Source organism: Monodon monoceros, unplaced genomic scaffold (assembly GCF_005190385.1).
Source record: "Monodon monoceros isolate NGI ecotype Baffin Bay Population unplaced genomic scaffold, NGI_Narwhal_1 Super_Scaffold_2, whole genome shotgun sequence".
In the NCBI taxonomy this organism is placed as follows: Eukaryota; Metazoa; Chordata; class Mammalia; order Artiodactyla; family Monodontidae; genus Monodon; species Monodon monoceros.
Window position 1 is genome coordinate 103,564,659 of NW_021703776.1, and position 17,417 is coordinate 103,582,075.

At 41.1% G+C, this 17,417-nt stretch overlaps 1 protein-coding gene across 5 annotated transcripts in view; it reads right to left on the reverse strand.

Moving 5' to 3' along the window:
- The window catches only part of LMBR1 (limb development membrane protein 1), a 175,560-nt gene that overhangs the window by 138,883 nt on the left and 19,260 nt on the right, over positions 1-17,417 (reverse strand). For 3 of the 5 annotated variants that reach the window (XM_029233650.1, XM_029233647.1, XM_029233646.1), the window contains exons 2-4: positions 11,551-11,623; positions 9,232-9,271; positions 3,524-3,663 (exon numbers count right to left, since the gene is read on the reverse strand). In XM_029233650.1, coding sequence (XP_029089483.1) covers positions 3,524-3,663; positions 9,232-9,271; positions 11,551-11,623 — 253 coding nt within the window. Of the gene's footprint in view, positions 1-3,523; positions 3,664-9,231; positions 9,272-11,550; positions 11,624-17,417 lie in introns of those variants that run through there. The other 2 variants (XM_029233648.1, XM_029233651.1) reach the window with 2 other exon arrangements.

Below are 17,417 nucleotides of genomic sequence, written 5' to 3' on the forward strand. Positions count from 1 at the left end.
AAATGGCCAGACATGCAATTATATATTCATATTTGCCAATGGCTTGGCTGGATGGCTGGGGACTTGGAAGGAACATGATTGGAAAATTGGTAACAAGGAAATTTGGAGAAGAGGTATGCAGATAGACCACTCAAAATGGGAAAAAAGAAAAAGGTGAAGATATTTGTATCCCATGTGACTGCTCATTAAAGGGGGACCTCAGCAGAGGATTTTAATATTAAAGTGGATAGAGTTAGCTTATCCTAGTTCTACAGATACCAGTCAACCTCTTTCCCAAGCCACCCCTGTAATCACCCAATGAGCTCATGAAAAAAGTGGCCATGGTGGCAGGGATGGAGGTTATGCATAGGCTCAGCGACACAGACTTACACTCTCCAAAGCTGACCTGGCTACTGTCACCACTGAGGCCTTCAAACTCATACGAGAACTATATCCCATGGGCTCTCCTGGGTCTCCATTATGACAGTTTGGCCCCATTAATTGTTATAATTTTTTAAAAGCAAAGAAGCAAGCATATCTGAGGCTAACAAATCTTCAACCCCAAGACAATCTAAGGAAATAAACACTCCCTTGGATGTCATCCACAAGGTTAAAAAAAAAACTATGAATTCAGAAGAGAAAGATAAATAGGAAGCTTTATGAAATTCACTACATGCAGTAAAGGATACAGATCTACCAAAAAATTAGAAGCAGAAACAAAGTCAGGGGTCATAAAACCCTCCAGAACAATGTCCAGAGCTGACGGCTTAGGCTTCCCAAGACCGATTTCTGAGAATACATCTAGCAGCAATGATATAACTTAGAGGGCTCTTCCTCTAGCTCCCCAACTTTCAGCTGATGTGGTTCCCTGGAGGTTAAAGTTATTGTTTATAGTTTATCTACTCACTCAACAGATGTTTACTGGGCTACCACTATGTGGGAAGCACTGTTCCAAGCCCTGATTTATAAACAAGGTACAATGCGTGAGCTTACACCCCTTAACATTATAGCGAGAAAAACAACCAACACAAACAAATACATTTACTTCCAAGGTTAATGCCTCCAGCATTAAATAGACAGCATGTCATATACTGGTAGCTCTCACTTCCAGTCCATAAACAGAATAAAAGAAATGGCTCTGATTTAGAGTATCTGAAGGTCATTAAGTATATCATACAATTTCTATTTAGTAAAACTGGAAACAAAGGCCAGGTCACTCATAATACTAGTTAGCCTGGCCTGAGACCGCCTGCACTGCTAGTGAAAACACCTGGAGCTCAACCCTCAAAAGCGTATGCCCACAGAACCCAGAGTCTTACAGAAAGCTAGGGCCAGAGGGAATAGTCTTCGACAAACACATGCAAACATATGCAAACAAACATATGTTGTTTCAGACAACATATGCAAAAACATTTGTAAATCATATATTATCTATGTATCGGTTAATAACACACAGCACTGTCACCCAAAAATAATTCACCAGAAAAATCCTGATAAATATATTTTCAACTCACCATTACTTTCCAGGTTGTTTCCTGCCTTTCATAGCGACTTTTCAGCAGATGGCTTACTTTCTGCGTCAATTTCAGTAAAAACCTTAATTTGCTTGAGTTTTTCAATTGCTAAGCAACAAAAATGCAGTAATTTCTCTTTATTCACTTAATAATTAGTCCTAAGTTTTACTGAATTCATTGGGTCTTCAGAGCATCAATGACTCTGAAGCCTGAAAGAAACCACAAGCCCAGTGTAAAGTATGTGATAGACTAATATGTTAAAATTCTTCTTGTCAAGAAACAGGATAAGCAGTATTAAAGGACAATTGGGAAGGAAATGTTTGCAATTAACCTGATAGATAGCTAATACTTAAAAACACCGCAAAAATGGGCAAAGAAATACAGGGAGGCAATCTACTAAAAAATAAATACAAATGACCTATAAATGTGCTTTGTAAATGTCCACCCTCACTAGTAATTAAAGAAATGTAAATTTAAAAACGGAAATTTCTCATCTATTGAATTGGTAGGTTTTTTTTAACTAACACCCAAAATTGGTGAAGATACATTTTGGGAATAGAGACGCTCACAAACTACATGAAAGTGGAACTGCTAGCAAAAAATCAGACAGTTTTTCTGAGGAATAATTGGGAAATATCTTTTCAAAAACCTTTAAAGTATGCTTACTGGGAAAGTAAACTGCAGAAATTTGTCCTAAAGACAAACATTTATTTGTAAAGATGTACAATGTAGCTTTTTAAACTAAAAGATTGGGAACAATTCATGATTATAATGGCTCTAGGCAATATTGTAAATAGCACAGAAAAGTACTTCAGGCATGGAAACCTCCCCACTATATGATGATGGGTGCAAAGACAATCAACAGTGAGTACAGTAGGGTTCCATTTCATTATTTATTTGGTTATGTGTTCACATGTGCACTCACACAACATTGAAGGGTTTAGGTCACAGTATCCACAGTAGTTCTCTGGGTTGTAGGACTGTGAGTAATAGTAATTTTCTTCACTGTAAATTTTGTTTTCCAAATTTTCTACAGCAAACATGTATTTCTTTAAACACACACAAATGGGTAAGAAAAAAGGTAGTTATCTGTATAAACTCCAGATGGATTAAACAGTTAAGTGTAAACAAAACCATTTTTAAAAGAACAAGAAAAAAAAGGAGTATTTGTCACATCTCAGGAAGGGAAAGGATCTCCTAAACACAAAAAGAGAGAAATCAAAGGAAGAAAAAGACTGGACAACATAAAAATGCAAAAATTCTGTAACCAAAAAAAACAAAATTAAAAAGTAAACTAACAACTAGAAAAACATATTTACAAAAATCTGATAAACAGCTGATGTATTTCACATATAAAGAGATAACATAATTCAATATGAAAAAAGTGGGCAAAAGACAATGAAACATATAAAAAAGATATGTGTACTTGATTTTTAAATTTATTTTATAAATTAAAATTAAAATGTCCTACCTCACTAAAAATGTCCAGAAAATGACAGAGCCAAGATTGGAATTCAGGTCTATTTTGCTTCAAGGCAATATACCATGTTGCCAAAATAAGTCATTACTTTTTTAAACCACATTAATTTTAAAGTTTGTCCATGACAAAAGAGTTTTCCCCCTTCTATCACGCATTTTGAAATGACTAAAGAAATAAATAAATGAAATGACTAATAGCAAATAAATAAAATAGAAACTATGGTGGAGTTTTTTTTAGATCCTAAATGGAGGTTGAGTTCTTCTGACATATCCAGATAAACCAAAATTCTCTTGCTAAATATTTAAATGAAACCGTATTTATCAAAATCACAGTCAGTATAAAAACTGCTTCTTATAGAAAAGCGTTTCACAACTAACTACGAATAGGAATAGTAAGTAAAATCTGGTTTTCTGATTTTATTAAAGACTCAAATGGTTTACTGAAGGAAGATGCCAATTATTAAAGAAACTAAGAAAAGGAAAAAATTTAAATATAGTACAGTAGAAAATTAAAACATTAATTGTGATTATATTAAGCAATATATACTAACCATGAATCAGGGAGCCATTTAGCCACTGAATATAGTAGTTTTGAGGAAAAGAAAGCAGGATTTCATTGCTGATTATTGAGAAGGGTAAAAGCAAAACTGCCCCAGCTGAAACTGCTAGAGTGAACGTGCTCAGAAACAACCTGGAAGAGAAGAGCATCATTGTCACCAGTGGTTGGAAAACACAAAGAATATGGGAGTAATTCAAAAAGAACAGAATCAAAACTCTTAATTTTTTTAAATCCAAAAAGAATTACATATGCATTTCATTGAGTATATGTAGTTGGAAGACAAGTGATACACGTATGGTCCTGGAAGTTAAACTAGACCAACTCTAAAACTTACTCTGTGAAAAAACCATTAAGTCTAAAGAGTCGGCCTAAAGCAGACATAAACTAGAGACAGAAGACTTTGCACATTTTACGAAGAATAGATTGTAGTCTCATTCATCTTTTAAATTTAAGTATTTATTTCACAATTGCATTTAATTAACAACTATGGCAATATATGCTAACAGTAACGCAAAAACCGGCTCAGTTGAAAAAATGCTTGTGAACACAGTATGAAAAAAGACTTACGTGAAAATGGTTATTTCAGGAAGAAGAAACTTACAAACCTATTGGTCTACCATCTCTTAAAATGGGTAAAGGTTAAATAAACTATATAGCAAACTGTAGGCAACTATTAGAATTATACATTAAACAATATTTAAAACACAATTTTGTCATTTTTTGAAATGAGATATCTCTAATATGTACTAATATGGAAAGATGTCTAAAATAAATTAAAAATAAAAACACAAAGAAAAGCATGGACAATAAATATAAAACATGCTCTCCCCCCGCCCCCCCCACAAAGTGCATATTTACACACAGGAAAATAGAGGTACATTTAAAAATCTAGCATAGGGCTTCCCTGGTGGCGCAGTTGTTGAGAGTCCACCTGCCGATGCAGGGCACACGGGTTCGTGCGCCAGTCTGGGAAGATCCCACATGCCGCGGAGCGGCTGGGCCCGTGAGCCATGGCTGCTGGGCCTGCGCGTCCGGAGCCTGTGCTCCGCAACGGGAGAGGCCACAACAGTGAGAGGCCCGCATACCGCAAAAAAAAAAAAAAAAATCTAGCATAATATATAACAATTCCTAGGAGAGTGGGACTACAGGGTGCTTTCTCTTTCTCAGTTACACGTCTGAAATGTCTAAAATTTTATACCTAATTTTTTAAAGATTATTTTAAAAGGCTAAAATGGCAAAGGAAAAGGAAACCTCACTGACATTAGAGATGAAACCTTAATTTAATATTCATTCCATTAAATTTAATATAGAAAGAACGTGAAAATACATGTAAGAAGATATAAGAAAAAATGATACTAAACGCTCAAAATACACATCTAATAGAGTAACTTTGAGGCCAATGCCATCTTGTGGCAACCAACAGAAGCGTTTTCCTACTTAAAAGCTGAAAATAACCATGAAACCTCCCGTGGTCAGTAAATCACTAGTAAATTTTTTAATGTAGACCATATGATACACACCAAAAATACAATTCAGTTCAGACACAGAAAAAGCCTTACAAACAGGTTTTGCTGAACGGGACAACACAGTTTCCTGGGAAAAGCAGAGAGACACCCTCGCCCCAGGCCCACTGCCATCTCCAGCACTTACCCACCAGTGCCTCAAGGAACCTTCGTTTCTGTCCTCGTAAGTCTGTCGCTACCATTCCTTCCTTCTTCAAACATGAAAATTAAGACCACAGCCACGATCTCCCCATTCCAGGTCCCGCACAGCTCTCCCAATTTGCCCTTCCAGGCTCCTCTGGCCAGGACAGATTCCCACATACAGGCAGGCTTACCTAACCTCCTTGTACCCCCAACATGAATGGGTTTTCTGGCTCCGTGTCCTGGGCACAGTCGGCCCTCTCCCTCGGGTCCCCTCTGCGTCATCTGCCCCGTGAAGCACTCCTCAGCGGCTCCCTTCTCGCTCCTCTCGGTAAAGTCAGTCCCTCCTCTCTTGGTGCTCATGACACTGACTCGCACACAGCAGTGAAGGCTAACCATGGCTTCCAGGTCTAAAGCTGGGAGATGTAATCTGACCAAGGAGTAAGCTTAGGAGGGCAAACAGATGAAGTTTTGAAATCAAAAGTGACCCAGAAAATCCTAAATATATATGGTCACTGTAAATATAATACTGGATCTTACGTCAAAAACCTTCTAGGGACTTCCCTCGTGGTGCAGTGGTTAAGAATCCGCCTGCCAATGCGGGGGACACAGGTTCGAGCCCTGGTCCAGGAAGATCCCACACGCCACGAATCAACTAAGCCTGTGCGCCACAGCTACTGAGCCTGTGCTCTAGAGCCCGCGAGCCACAACTACTGAGCCCGTGCGCTGCAACTACCGAAGCCCACGCGCCTAGAGCCCATGCTCCGTAACAAGAGAAGCCACCGCAATGAGAAGCCCATGCACCACAATGACGAGTAGCCCCCGCTCTCCGCAACTAGAGAAAGCCCGCGTGCAGCAACAAAGACCCAACACAGCCAAAAATAAATTAATTTTTTTAAAAAAACCCTCTAGAATCTACTGCACTTTAGGTACTGTGATTGGCCCTAGACATACAAAAAAAGGTAATACCATGCTCCCTGTTGCCCTTGAGTAGCTGTGAGGAGAAGTATCCATAAAAGGCTGATGGGACAGAGTTAAATGCTGGCAAGGGGTCCTCAAGGTAAGATCCTGGGTCAAGTCAGAAAATGGCAGCCGGCACTGCTTACACAGCTATGGAACAGTGCGCCTCGGAATTGAAGGCAACCTCAGAAACGTCCCTTCTGAAAGGGAGCAGATGCTGAGAGCCAACAGGGCTGCCCAGTGCGGGGTGAGAGAGGGCTCAGGGGTGACCAAGACCACCTCGTGAGAGTGGGAGTGGTGGAGCGGCCATCAGCTGTGACATCAGCTGTGACGGGGATGGCTGCAGCTGAGCGGGCTGGCAAGGGAGATGAGGGAGCCAGCTTTGGCTCTGTGGAGTCTGACATGCCCACAAGGCAGGAAAGTCACAGACGCCATGCTTCACGCTCCTCTCTACAGGCTACCAGGTGGCCTAGGATGTCTGTCTGCCCTATTACTGGTCGCAGTCTCTGCTCACTGGCCAAGGTGCCGTCTGCCAAAGCTCTCCACTCTAAAGTTCCTCTTCCCTTTGTGGGGAGTTAAGTTTGGAAGTAGGAAAATATCCTGTTCCTTGTCAACTAAGTTATTCACCTGTTGGTTTCTATCTGTATGGACTCAAGATTGCTCTGCTCTGTTCTGTGTTAGATCCATGACAATCCTGATTGTGACGCTCAGATTGTCCCTGAGTAAGTGTGAAAGAAAGCCCCTGAAGGCTTCCCTGTCTTCGTGATGTGCCGCCATCACTCTTGAGCACTTCCCTGCACTGTGGCACTACAAGATGGACGAAAGGAGCCTGGAACTTTCCCTACCCCAGCCCTGCAATCAGCCTTCCCCCCAAGGAGCACTGATTCCTTTTAGTGGAAACAAAAATCTAGGTGCTAAATATGCTCTTGGGGTGTCATGCTCTTGGGGTGTCATGCTCCCAGGTGAGCATGGACAGGCAGCTCTGGGGGCGTAAGTATGCACTAGGTATACATGTACATAAAAACACATACATGCACCCACACTTCACATCTAGATTGGGTTCAGTAACTATACTGACAAACGTGGGTCCATACAGACGCCTCCAGCTGCACCACAACTTAGCGTTCTCTGCTGTCTTCCTGCTCTCCCCAGCTGTGCGCAGTCCCCACTGTCTCTAACAGCCTCCTGCCACACTGACCCCTCACCCGAGAGGCACCATGTGCTCAGGTGAGCCCCATTTTGGACTGCCCTGCCCTGTGAACACCCTCCCCACCTGAGCACTGACAGCCAGGCCAGGCCATCCACCAGGGACACCCTTCCCACCCTACACGGGCTCTGAGTCCCCGGGACAGAGCACTCCCCAACGCAGTGGGTGCCCCTCTTCACCCCCTTGGGACAACATCATGCCTGGATTCCTCTCTCCTCTCAAATCCTGGGAGTCAACACCAGGTCACCCCCTCGTGCTCTGACCTCCGCACCAGGCCTCCCTCCTGCCTGGACAAGCCATCCTTAAAAGCAGTTTCACCAGTTAGGTGCTTTGATCCAAATCAAATCAAACAACCAGCTGAGAAAAAATGTAATCTAGGGTTGAAAAGAACAGAAAGAGGGTATTTGGGGGCATGAGTGGATACAAACAGAGGACAGAACGAAGGCCTTTAAGGAGCAAAAGAGAAAGTGAAGGTGGGTTTAAAGGGAGGTGAGAGAGGCCAGGGAAAGACTCCTCAGCCTGACGCGGGGCTGCAGTAGGCCGCGGGGAACCCTCCCTCCCTCAGGTGGCCAGATGGTGCTGGCCATCACCTACCCTTGGGGACTTGGCTGAACTCTTTCAGAACCCTGGACCACTGTTTCTCCTCCTTTAAGCACAGCATCTCATTCTGCTCCTTCCTCTTCAGTGGGAGGAGGGTGGGCAAGGAAAGAGGGCTGGGGGAGAAGTACAACAACCCTGAGCTCACACCTGTCGCGCACCGAGCACCCCCCGACTTTTTTTGTGTGTATGTTATTTAATCCACACAACATGCTACAAAGCAGGTGGTAGCTCGAGCTCACATATGGAGGAAAGGAATCTTTCTCAATCTCTTCTGAACTCAAGTTAATCTTGAGTTCAGAATGCGAACCCAGCTCTGCCTGACTCCTCGGTTCTCACTCACTCCACCACAGAAGGGAAGAAAGGCAGTGGGAGACAAACAGACCAGTGGGTGGGGCAGCTAGGGGGACAGGCTAGGTCAGAGCTGCCCTCCCAGGTGACCTTCTCCTCCACACTTCCCCTTCCTGAATTTATAAGGGCACACACATCTGCCTTCAGGAAGGGGACATCTGTGCGTATCACCGTGATGCAAAAACCACCTGCTGGGAGAAACCCAAACCCCTCAGACAGGCCACGCCAGCTGCCATGTAAAGCAGGTGAGGCCGCTCCCCGGCACCACCACAAGGAAACAGCCATATTTTCATAAAACACAATGCAAGTGTAAAATCCAATGGGATGTGTTCTTGTCTTTTTACAAATTATTGATCTACAAACGCATTTAAGTAGATTTACCACCAAAAGTGGAATGCAGACTAAACCGAGAGGGGTGCACATCTCACAAGTACTTCACACCTGGAGGACTGGGAAAGAATTCATGTCTGCCCTTTAGCTGGGCTCTATCATCAGCACACACAAGCAGAAAGAGAGCTATAAGGAACCTAAGAGGACCGTCTGGGCCCATCTCCCTGCTCACAGTAAGTAAATGTTCAATTAACCAGAAGAGATGTCTGCTCCCTGTCCCAAGGCCATTCAAACAGCCAAGAGCTTTCTTTCTTTCTTTCTTTCTTTGGCCCAGCAATTTTCCCAATCTTAAGCCCATTTCCTGGTTAAATCCTCTGAAGATTAAATCTGTTGGCTCCTTAAATAAGCAAATTTTAACAGGAGATAATCAATCCTCAATTATCCATGTATTTGCTTATATGTGCTTTCCAAGGATAGGACTAACATTTGATAAAGGTGCTGTAATACTTTAAGTGAATTTTTTCCATATTTCTGCCCAAAAGGCAAAATTAAGTTTTGAACACGTATGACTTTAGAATGAGAAACAAGACAATCGAACATTAAAATACATACGAAATCCTGTTGACTATGGCATCTTCATCTTCTTGCTCATCTGCAAAAATGTTCAAGGTATTAATATTCTTTTATCTTCCAACAAAATGTTTCATTAATTTAATAAAAGCATGAACAAAAATATAAACTTGAAGAAGCAATTATTGAATAGAAATTATTTTCAAAAAGCACTGTGTTTATTTCAGCACAGATCACAATCTAAATCTCATTAAATCAGATAGGATAGAATATGTTAAAGAACAGAGTGTTTTGATTGATCAAAAAATCCTGGGGCTTCCCTGGTGGTGCAGTGGTTGAGGGTCCGCCTGCCGATGCAGGGGACGCGGGTTCGTGCCCCGGTCCGGGAAGATCCCACATGCCGCGGAGCGGCTGGGCCCGTGAGCCATGGCCGCTGAGCCTGCGCGTCCGGAGCCTGTGCTCCGCGACGGGAGAGGCCACAACAGCGAGAGGCCCGCGTACGGCAAAAAAAAAAAAAAAATCCTGATTAACAAAACTCCCATATGTAAATTAAGATCTTCCAAAATATTTAGTGCTCAAGGAAATAAAACTCAGTTAGAACCCCAGAACCACTATCAAGTTTATTGTTATACAATGTCAGTGAAATTGCTAATGAATGAAATTTTCTGGTTGATAATGGCCAAAAAAAATTTTTACTATAAAATTAAAATTCAGAATTTTAGAACTCATATAGTTTTCTGTAATTGGAGTCTATTGTTAGTAATGGTAATAATGAGGACTTTCTTGGATCATCCTAAACCACCTTGGATACCACTGCCTTGATACTTCATCATTTCATTCAAGTTACAGACAGAAATATATCAAGTTCTGTGCGTTTGTAAGTAGGAGCAAGATGGCCCTTGCTCCTGTGCTTCCTCACCCTACCCTCCCTCTCTCATGGCTGTTGGCCATCTTTTTTGTCCTCCCACGTAATCTTACCAGCTAAGGAAACTATGATCCAATTACAAAAACATTACACAACACCCCGGCCCCTCCTTCTCCTCAGTGCCTAACTGGGGTTGTCCTCAAAGGCTCTCTGCGTAGGTCTGTGGAATTCTGAGCGCCCACCTGTTTCAGTGACAATGGCATATTTAGGCCATTCTCTTAGACCAATCTCCATTCTTAATTACTGACTGCCCCAAATAGTTTTAAGACCAAAGAGACCACAAAATAACATAGTCACAATTAACTTTTATACTGTTGTACCCACATCCAATCAACCACCATATCTTGAAGATTGTTTTAATAGCTTCATATCCATTTCAATTCTATTGCCGACCCTCTACCAACCAGGTCCAGGGTCCTCATTACCCTCTCCCATGATTACTCTAAAAAGCATCTAATAAATACCCTATTTTCCTGCTCATCATCCCCTGATTTCCCCTAAAACAATGCATTATTCATTCATTCTCTCTCTCTCCCTCCTTCTGTGTCCATAATCTATGAAACCTGGTGCCAAAACATCTTTTAAAACAGCTAAGATACTGTCTTGGATCCCAGGTCTTCAAACTTCTGAGAGATTATAGAATCCAAGGAGTATTTCAGTGCAGTCACAGAGCCAAGTAGTGCACTAGAGCAAGCACTATTTCCTGATTTCTTTCAAAATTCTGACAAGTTTAAAATAACATAAGGAAGCTTTAATATATGGAATCCATAAATATTCACATGGCACCTACTATTAGCCCAGCATCACAGGTGGAAATCTTGTGATTTCTAGGAAATAGCTGAGATTTAACAGAAGTCAGTAAAGTAACTGGTTAGTTACTTATAAAACTCTGGCATAAAAATCTGTGAATTAATCAGCACAACATTCATTAAAAAAAAGAAAAGATACAGTGGTCCCTCTGGTGAGATAAGGATACATATGAAATAATAAAAGGATAATATAATATATAATTGAATGCTAAATGGTATTACGGAGACTCTAAATTCTATACCGCTTCAGAAAAAGAAAAGATACTCTGATAGTCAGAGAAAGAACTGGGTGGGGGTGATGAGGGTATGTCCAAATTCAGAGCCAGTCACAGGGAACCAAACATCCTCATAAACTCTGGAATCTCCCAGAAAGTAAAGAGCCCTGGACTATTCTTAGTTGAACATAAGAATGGTGATAAAAAAGGGCTCGGGTCTAAGAAGATGACCCTGCGAGTAGTCAGATTCCCTGGAGGTTATTTTTAGGGCTCTTAGTACCAGGCAACTGCTTGCTTCAATCACAGGCATACTGAATATACTAACTATGCCGATGGGCACCATATAGCCATGGACCATGCCTAGACCACTTGGCATTAGAATCAAAGCTTTAATAACAATGTATCTACTAACCTGATTTTCTCTTGTATCTTGTGATGATGAAGTAGGAGACAATGTAGAGAATGGCAAAGAGAAGGAAACAGATCTGAAACAAAACAAATTTAACAGATTATTTACATTTTTTGCATATCTTTTTAAGTAACAGAAGATACATCTTTGGCATTCATAGGGAAAAAGAATTTAATCTATTACAAAGTAAAAATTTTAGCTAACAAAAAGTGTTATGAAATATTAACTTATACAAACTAGTCAGCCCAGTTTAAAACCATTCCAGAAAAAAAAGCCCAATGGACATTTTGCTTTTCATAACTTGACCAAGTTGTTTTCAAAATCATGTGGAACTATAAAGAACCAGACCATCACCAACAATTTTGAAAAATAAAGTCAATGAGAGGCTACTAACCTTACTAAATATTAAAACATACTATTAATATAAAGCTTCAATAACATTTAAAGAGTGTGCTGACACCAAAACTTGACAGATCAATGAAACAGATTCTATCATATAAAAATTCATGTCAGGTGGTTGTACATACACGAGGCCTCACAAATCAAGGTGGGGGTGGGGGGCGATTATTCAATAATTAAACCACATGTCAAAACGAACAGCAGTTGAACAAGATACTTTTTTAATATTAAATTCCCTTTAATTTCTATCAGATCTAGGGGACAGCAGGCAAAAAAGGATGGGTGAAGGAATGGGAGATCTCAGTATAGTCAAAGATCAAGTGTGCTTTAGATAAAGGCCTAATGGAGCTGTGGACCATGGTAGAAATACTTTGAAGACTCTCAAATGAAACCATTCCAGGTGATGATAAAGCCTCGGGATCACCCCTATGCATGGATTTCTGAAGAAGGGTTGGCAGCCATATGACTGAGAATGATCATGGACTAGGCAGTAAATATCCACTGAGCAGAGCAGTGATATGATCTGACATACTGCAAAAAGCTCACTCTAGTTACACTGTGGAAAATAAATTAGAAAAAGGAAATGACGGAAGCAGGGAGACCAGTTAGGACTCGCTGCAATAATATAGAGAGGTCACTTAGACCTGTGCTGTGGAGGTGTTAAGAAGTTATCAAGTTCTGGGTATGTTTTGAAAGCAGACTTGACAGGACTTGTAGGAATAAACATAAGGTTCTTGGCTTGAGAAACTGGAAAGACAGAGTTGCCATTTCCTGAGTCAGGGAAGGTCAAAAGAGGAGTAGTTTGGGGGTAGAAATAAGAATAGAGTTTACATTGCTGAATTTGAAACATATATTATTCACTCAGGTGGAGAGGTTGAATGGGCAGTTGGATATAAAAATGCGTACAGCTGAGGGGAAGGAACCAGGCTGGGGGAAAAAAAGAAGAGTCATCAGCAGATAGATGGTATTTAAAGCCATAAGACTAGATGAGATTTCCACTGTAGGTGGTGAGTATAGCCAGAGAAGAGAAGTCTGAGAACAGAGTTCTGGGCTCTCAAATATTTAGAAGCCAACTCGAGAGAAGGAATCAGCAAAAGCTGACTGAGAAGCAGCAGCAAAGAAGAGACCGACGTACTGAAACCCAAGTGAAGAAAGTTTATCTAGGAAAAGGGAATTATCTACCGCGTCAAATGCTGCTGAAAGGCCAAGTAAGATGAGCACTGAGAACTGACAACTGGATTTAGCAACATGGAGGTCATCGGTGACCTTGACAAGAGCTGTTTTTCTGGAAGGGTGGAGGGAAAAACCTGACTGAAATGGATAAGCAAGGAGAAAACTTGGAGCAAAATGAAAGTAGACAGTTCTTACCAGGAGTTTTATGATAAAGGGCAGCAAAGGAAATGTAAAAGGGACTGCTGAGAGGGGTTTTTTTAAGATGAGAAAAGTTATACAGTTGTTGAAATAACCCAGTACTTACTTCTGATGCAAGAAAGAAAGGGAGAATCGCTGAAGAAATGTGCTCAAGTTGAGGGGCTACATACAAAAATTTATCCAAAGTAAAAAGAAGGAGGAGGAGGAAAAGCAGGAACTGAGAGAACATTTGAGTCCCTCTGCAGGTGGGTAAGTAGATGGTGGTAGAAGCACAAAGACATTATCTTTTGATGGCTTCTATTTTCTCAGTGAAAGAGAAGTTCATCAAATGAGTTACACATGAGGGTGGGGCGAGAAGTATGTAAGTCACGCAGGAGAATGGGAGAATAAATGGATTTGAGAAACACAACAGAAGTGAGGGGCAACAGGAAATGAAACGGCCTTTAAAGTTTCAGGCAAGCTCAAGCCAAGACTCTAAGCAATGCAGGAAGCCTGATGATGCTATACAACACAACACAAGAGCTTGATTCTTAGATGCTGAGGCAGATGTAGGCTGAGTCCCCAAGAACTAGCACAGGCTTGATGATTCTAACAAATAACCTATTCTCTCTCCTCCCCTTTACAGCCTACACTTGCGGACTTCCACTTTTCACCACCACTCACTCACTCACTCTTCCAACCACTTATCTGACTTCACGCCCACTGACCCACTCAAAGTGCTTCTGGCAGTGGTCAGTGATGTCCCAACAGCCAAATTACACTTTCATGATTTCACTTGCCCTCTAAGCAGCAACTTGCACGTCAGCAATCTTCCTCCTTCTCTGATTACTCTCCCAGACTCCATCACTAGCTTCCCTTTTCCTGCCAGCCTTTAAACATTATTCTTCTCTATGATTTCTGAGCGGAGCCAGAAATCTATTCTCATTCCACAAGCTCTTTATAGTTAACCTCATCTGCTGCCAGCGTTTGAACCACCAACCCCCAGAAATCCCCAGACCACCATTTGAGAACCACTGGTTTAGGGTATTAGCAAAAGTGAGTGAAATAATGGGCCATGAAACCTAAGTGGATTGGGAGAAAAGTGAACCCAAGTGATGGATAGGAGTGGACATGCCAATCAACTGAGGTTCCTGGTAGAGAAGCAGCTGCAATAAAAGTACTTGACCAAGGAAGCTGGAAGAATACAAAGTTGTGACTAAAGCATGTTTTAGGATTTTTTAAATTAGTAATTAAAGGTGGAGAAGAGTAGTTTCAGGAGTTCCAAGGAGTTTGTGCAGAAGTGGTAGCTGAGAAGGCATGAAAGTTAACAGACAAACGGAAATCAAGGAACCAAAATGCATGGCATGGGATGGAAAAGACTAATGGAAAGCAATCCATCTAAGAGTAGAAGGCTAACAATTATAAAAACAAGTGTAAGTATTACTAATTTGGAAATAAGAGCTACCCACTATGAAAATAAACATACAACTATACCAGACTGGAACAACAACACAAAAATCACAGAACTAGTTAGGCCATTTTTCTAGTTCCAAAGACGGGGGGTAGGAGCAGGTGTGCTCCTTCTCTACATGAGCACGTCGGTATCAGAGAGACACACCCACGGGGATACATAAAACGAAAACAAGCATAATGATGCCTCCTATTCTCCTTCATTCAGTGGAGGCAAAAGGAAATTCCTAACCAAAAAAAGAAGGAAGTCATTCCAGCTCGCCACCACTAAAGGTGAGGTACAGCTGATAAAAAGGGAGATGATGGGCTCTCACGGTTCTCTGAAAAGACTGAGCTTTTCTCTCCTGGTCAGGGGAAGAACAAGGCTACCAGGGACGATAAGCAGAAGCACAGGGTGCATGTCCTCTGTGCCAGCTGACCCAAAGCAGGTGCTTCAGCCCTCACTGGGGGCCACACGGCTTTAGTCCTGATGCTGATCAAGAATGGCCAGGCATTTGGGAGCTAAGTTACCCAGTCACAAGTAACCTAATACAGGTATTTCTAAAGTTTGCTTTACACCATTTCACTTTTTAGAAAGACCCACTTCAGTACCTGTTTTTGGTAACCAAACAAAATCCAAAGAGGATTTTCACTTTTACCAAAAAAAGGCGAAAAGCGAAAATCTCATTCAGCTCAGTGTGTTTTACAGCAAGCGTTACAGAGGCAGCGCCCACCCCAGCAGTGAGAGCGGCCCGCCAAGCTCCTTCCGGGAACCACACTCAGCATCTCAGCGTCAAGCTGCTACAGCTGTGAACCGTATCGGTGAGCACCTGTGCTTCATCTCGATTGATTTTGTGTATCTGTGAGCAAGACGGGTCCTAAAGTAACTGCTTCTCTACTTTGTGCCATTTCAGCTCAGGAAAGGTTTCCTAGGACGCTCTACTTTCAGAGGTCGGAAAAAACCTATAATATATCTAAAATATGCTGTTAAAAGCAAATATTCTTAAATCCCAGGTATAAGATTTAAACCTAAATTCAAACTAGTACCTTATAATCAAACTGTATAAGTGTAAGCTTTTCACTTAAGGCTGATGGGCTTCAGCTAGTTTAAGATGACCACGGGGAGTAAATATCATAAGAGTGATGGGTACAAATGGCCTAAGGAAAGCTACCAGTAACACGTTTCTAACAAAATCCTGGGAGAGGACAAGTAAACTACAACTGAGCCAATAATCTCACTCCACGGCAGAGCCAATAAACCTGGCTTTATTTTAAAATTGCTAAATCAAAAATTTGAGATGTTGAGTATCCTTTAAAGTTACAAGTGAACCACAAAATAACTAAAATTAAAATTATAATTCTTTCAAATTACCCTAAGAGCCAGACTATGTAGTAAAACACAAGAAAACACAAATAGGGCTTCCCTGGTGACGCTGTGGTTGAGAATCTGCCTGCCAACGCAGGACACGGGTTCGAGCCCTGGTCTGGGAAGATCCCACATGCCGCGGAGCAACTGGGCCGGTGAGCCACAATTACTGAGCCTGCGCGTCTGGAGCCTGTGCTCCACAACAAGAGAGGCTGCGATAGTGAGAGGCCCGCGCACCGCGATGAAGAGTGGCCCCTGCTTGCCACAACTAGAGAAAGCCCTCGCACAGAAACGAAGACCCAACACAGCCATAAATAAATAAATAAATAAATTTTAAAAAGAAAACACAGTGACAAAAATAAGATAATAAACTAAAGATGAAACATATTAAAATCATAATTGTAAATAAAACTGTCAAAAGAAAACTCTCACAGACTAAGATATAGCTAAAATAAAGTGACCTGGGATGGTTGAAAGCAAAAGGATAAATAAAGACATACCAAGCAGATGCTAACAACAAAGAAAGTTAGGCTGTCACATTTTTTTTTCCTCTCAGACAAGGCTGAATTTAAGACAAAAAGTGCTAAGACAGATTGGGGCACTTTGTGAACAATGGTATAATCCACAGTGAGGAAATAATCTTTATGCACCAAAAACACAGAACCAAACGACACTTTTTAAAACTGAATATGCAAGGAAAAATAAAACACTTTAGTTGAAAGAATTTAATTCACCATGAATGAAAAAGTAAACCCAAACCAAATACATAATAATAAATGTAAATTTCTTAAGTATTAGGAATGCTCTAATAAATAAATATGTTACCATACTGAATGCTCTATACTCCTATGTGCCCCACATTCTGCCACCCACTGCCCCAGCCCCTCACAACCACTAATCTGACTTCTGTTTCTAGGGATTTGCCTATTCTGGATATTTCATATAAAGGAATCATACAATATCTGACATTTTGTGTCTGGCTTCTTTCACTTAGCATGTTTTCAAGGTTCATCCATGTTGCAGCATGTATAAAAACATCATTCCTCCAGACTTTTTATAGAAAAATAAAAATTTGATTAAAAACATACTGAATTCTTGTTGCTAGTAGCTATAAGCATTCCTTTCAGATATACTTGCATATATACACAAGGATATATATATTTATATACACACACACATATAAAGACGTTCATTGTTTTACTGTTTGTAATTGCAACATACCACCTTTGAAAAGAGAAAAGACAAAATTACCAGTGCTCTATTTCCACAATTAATTTGAATACAAAACACATGCTGATATCCACTC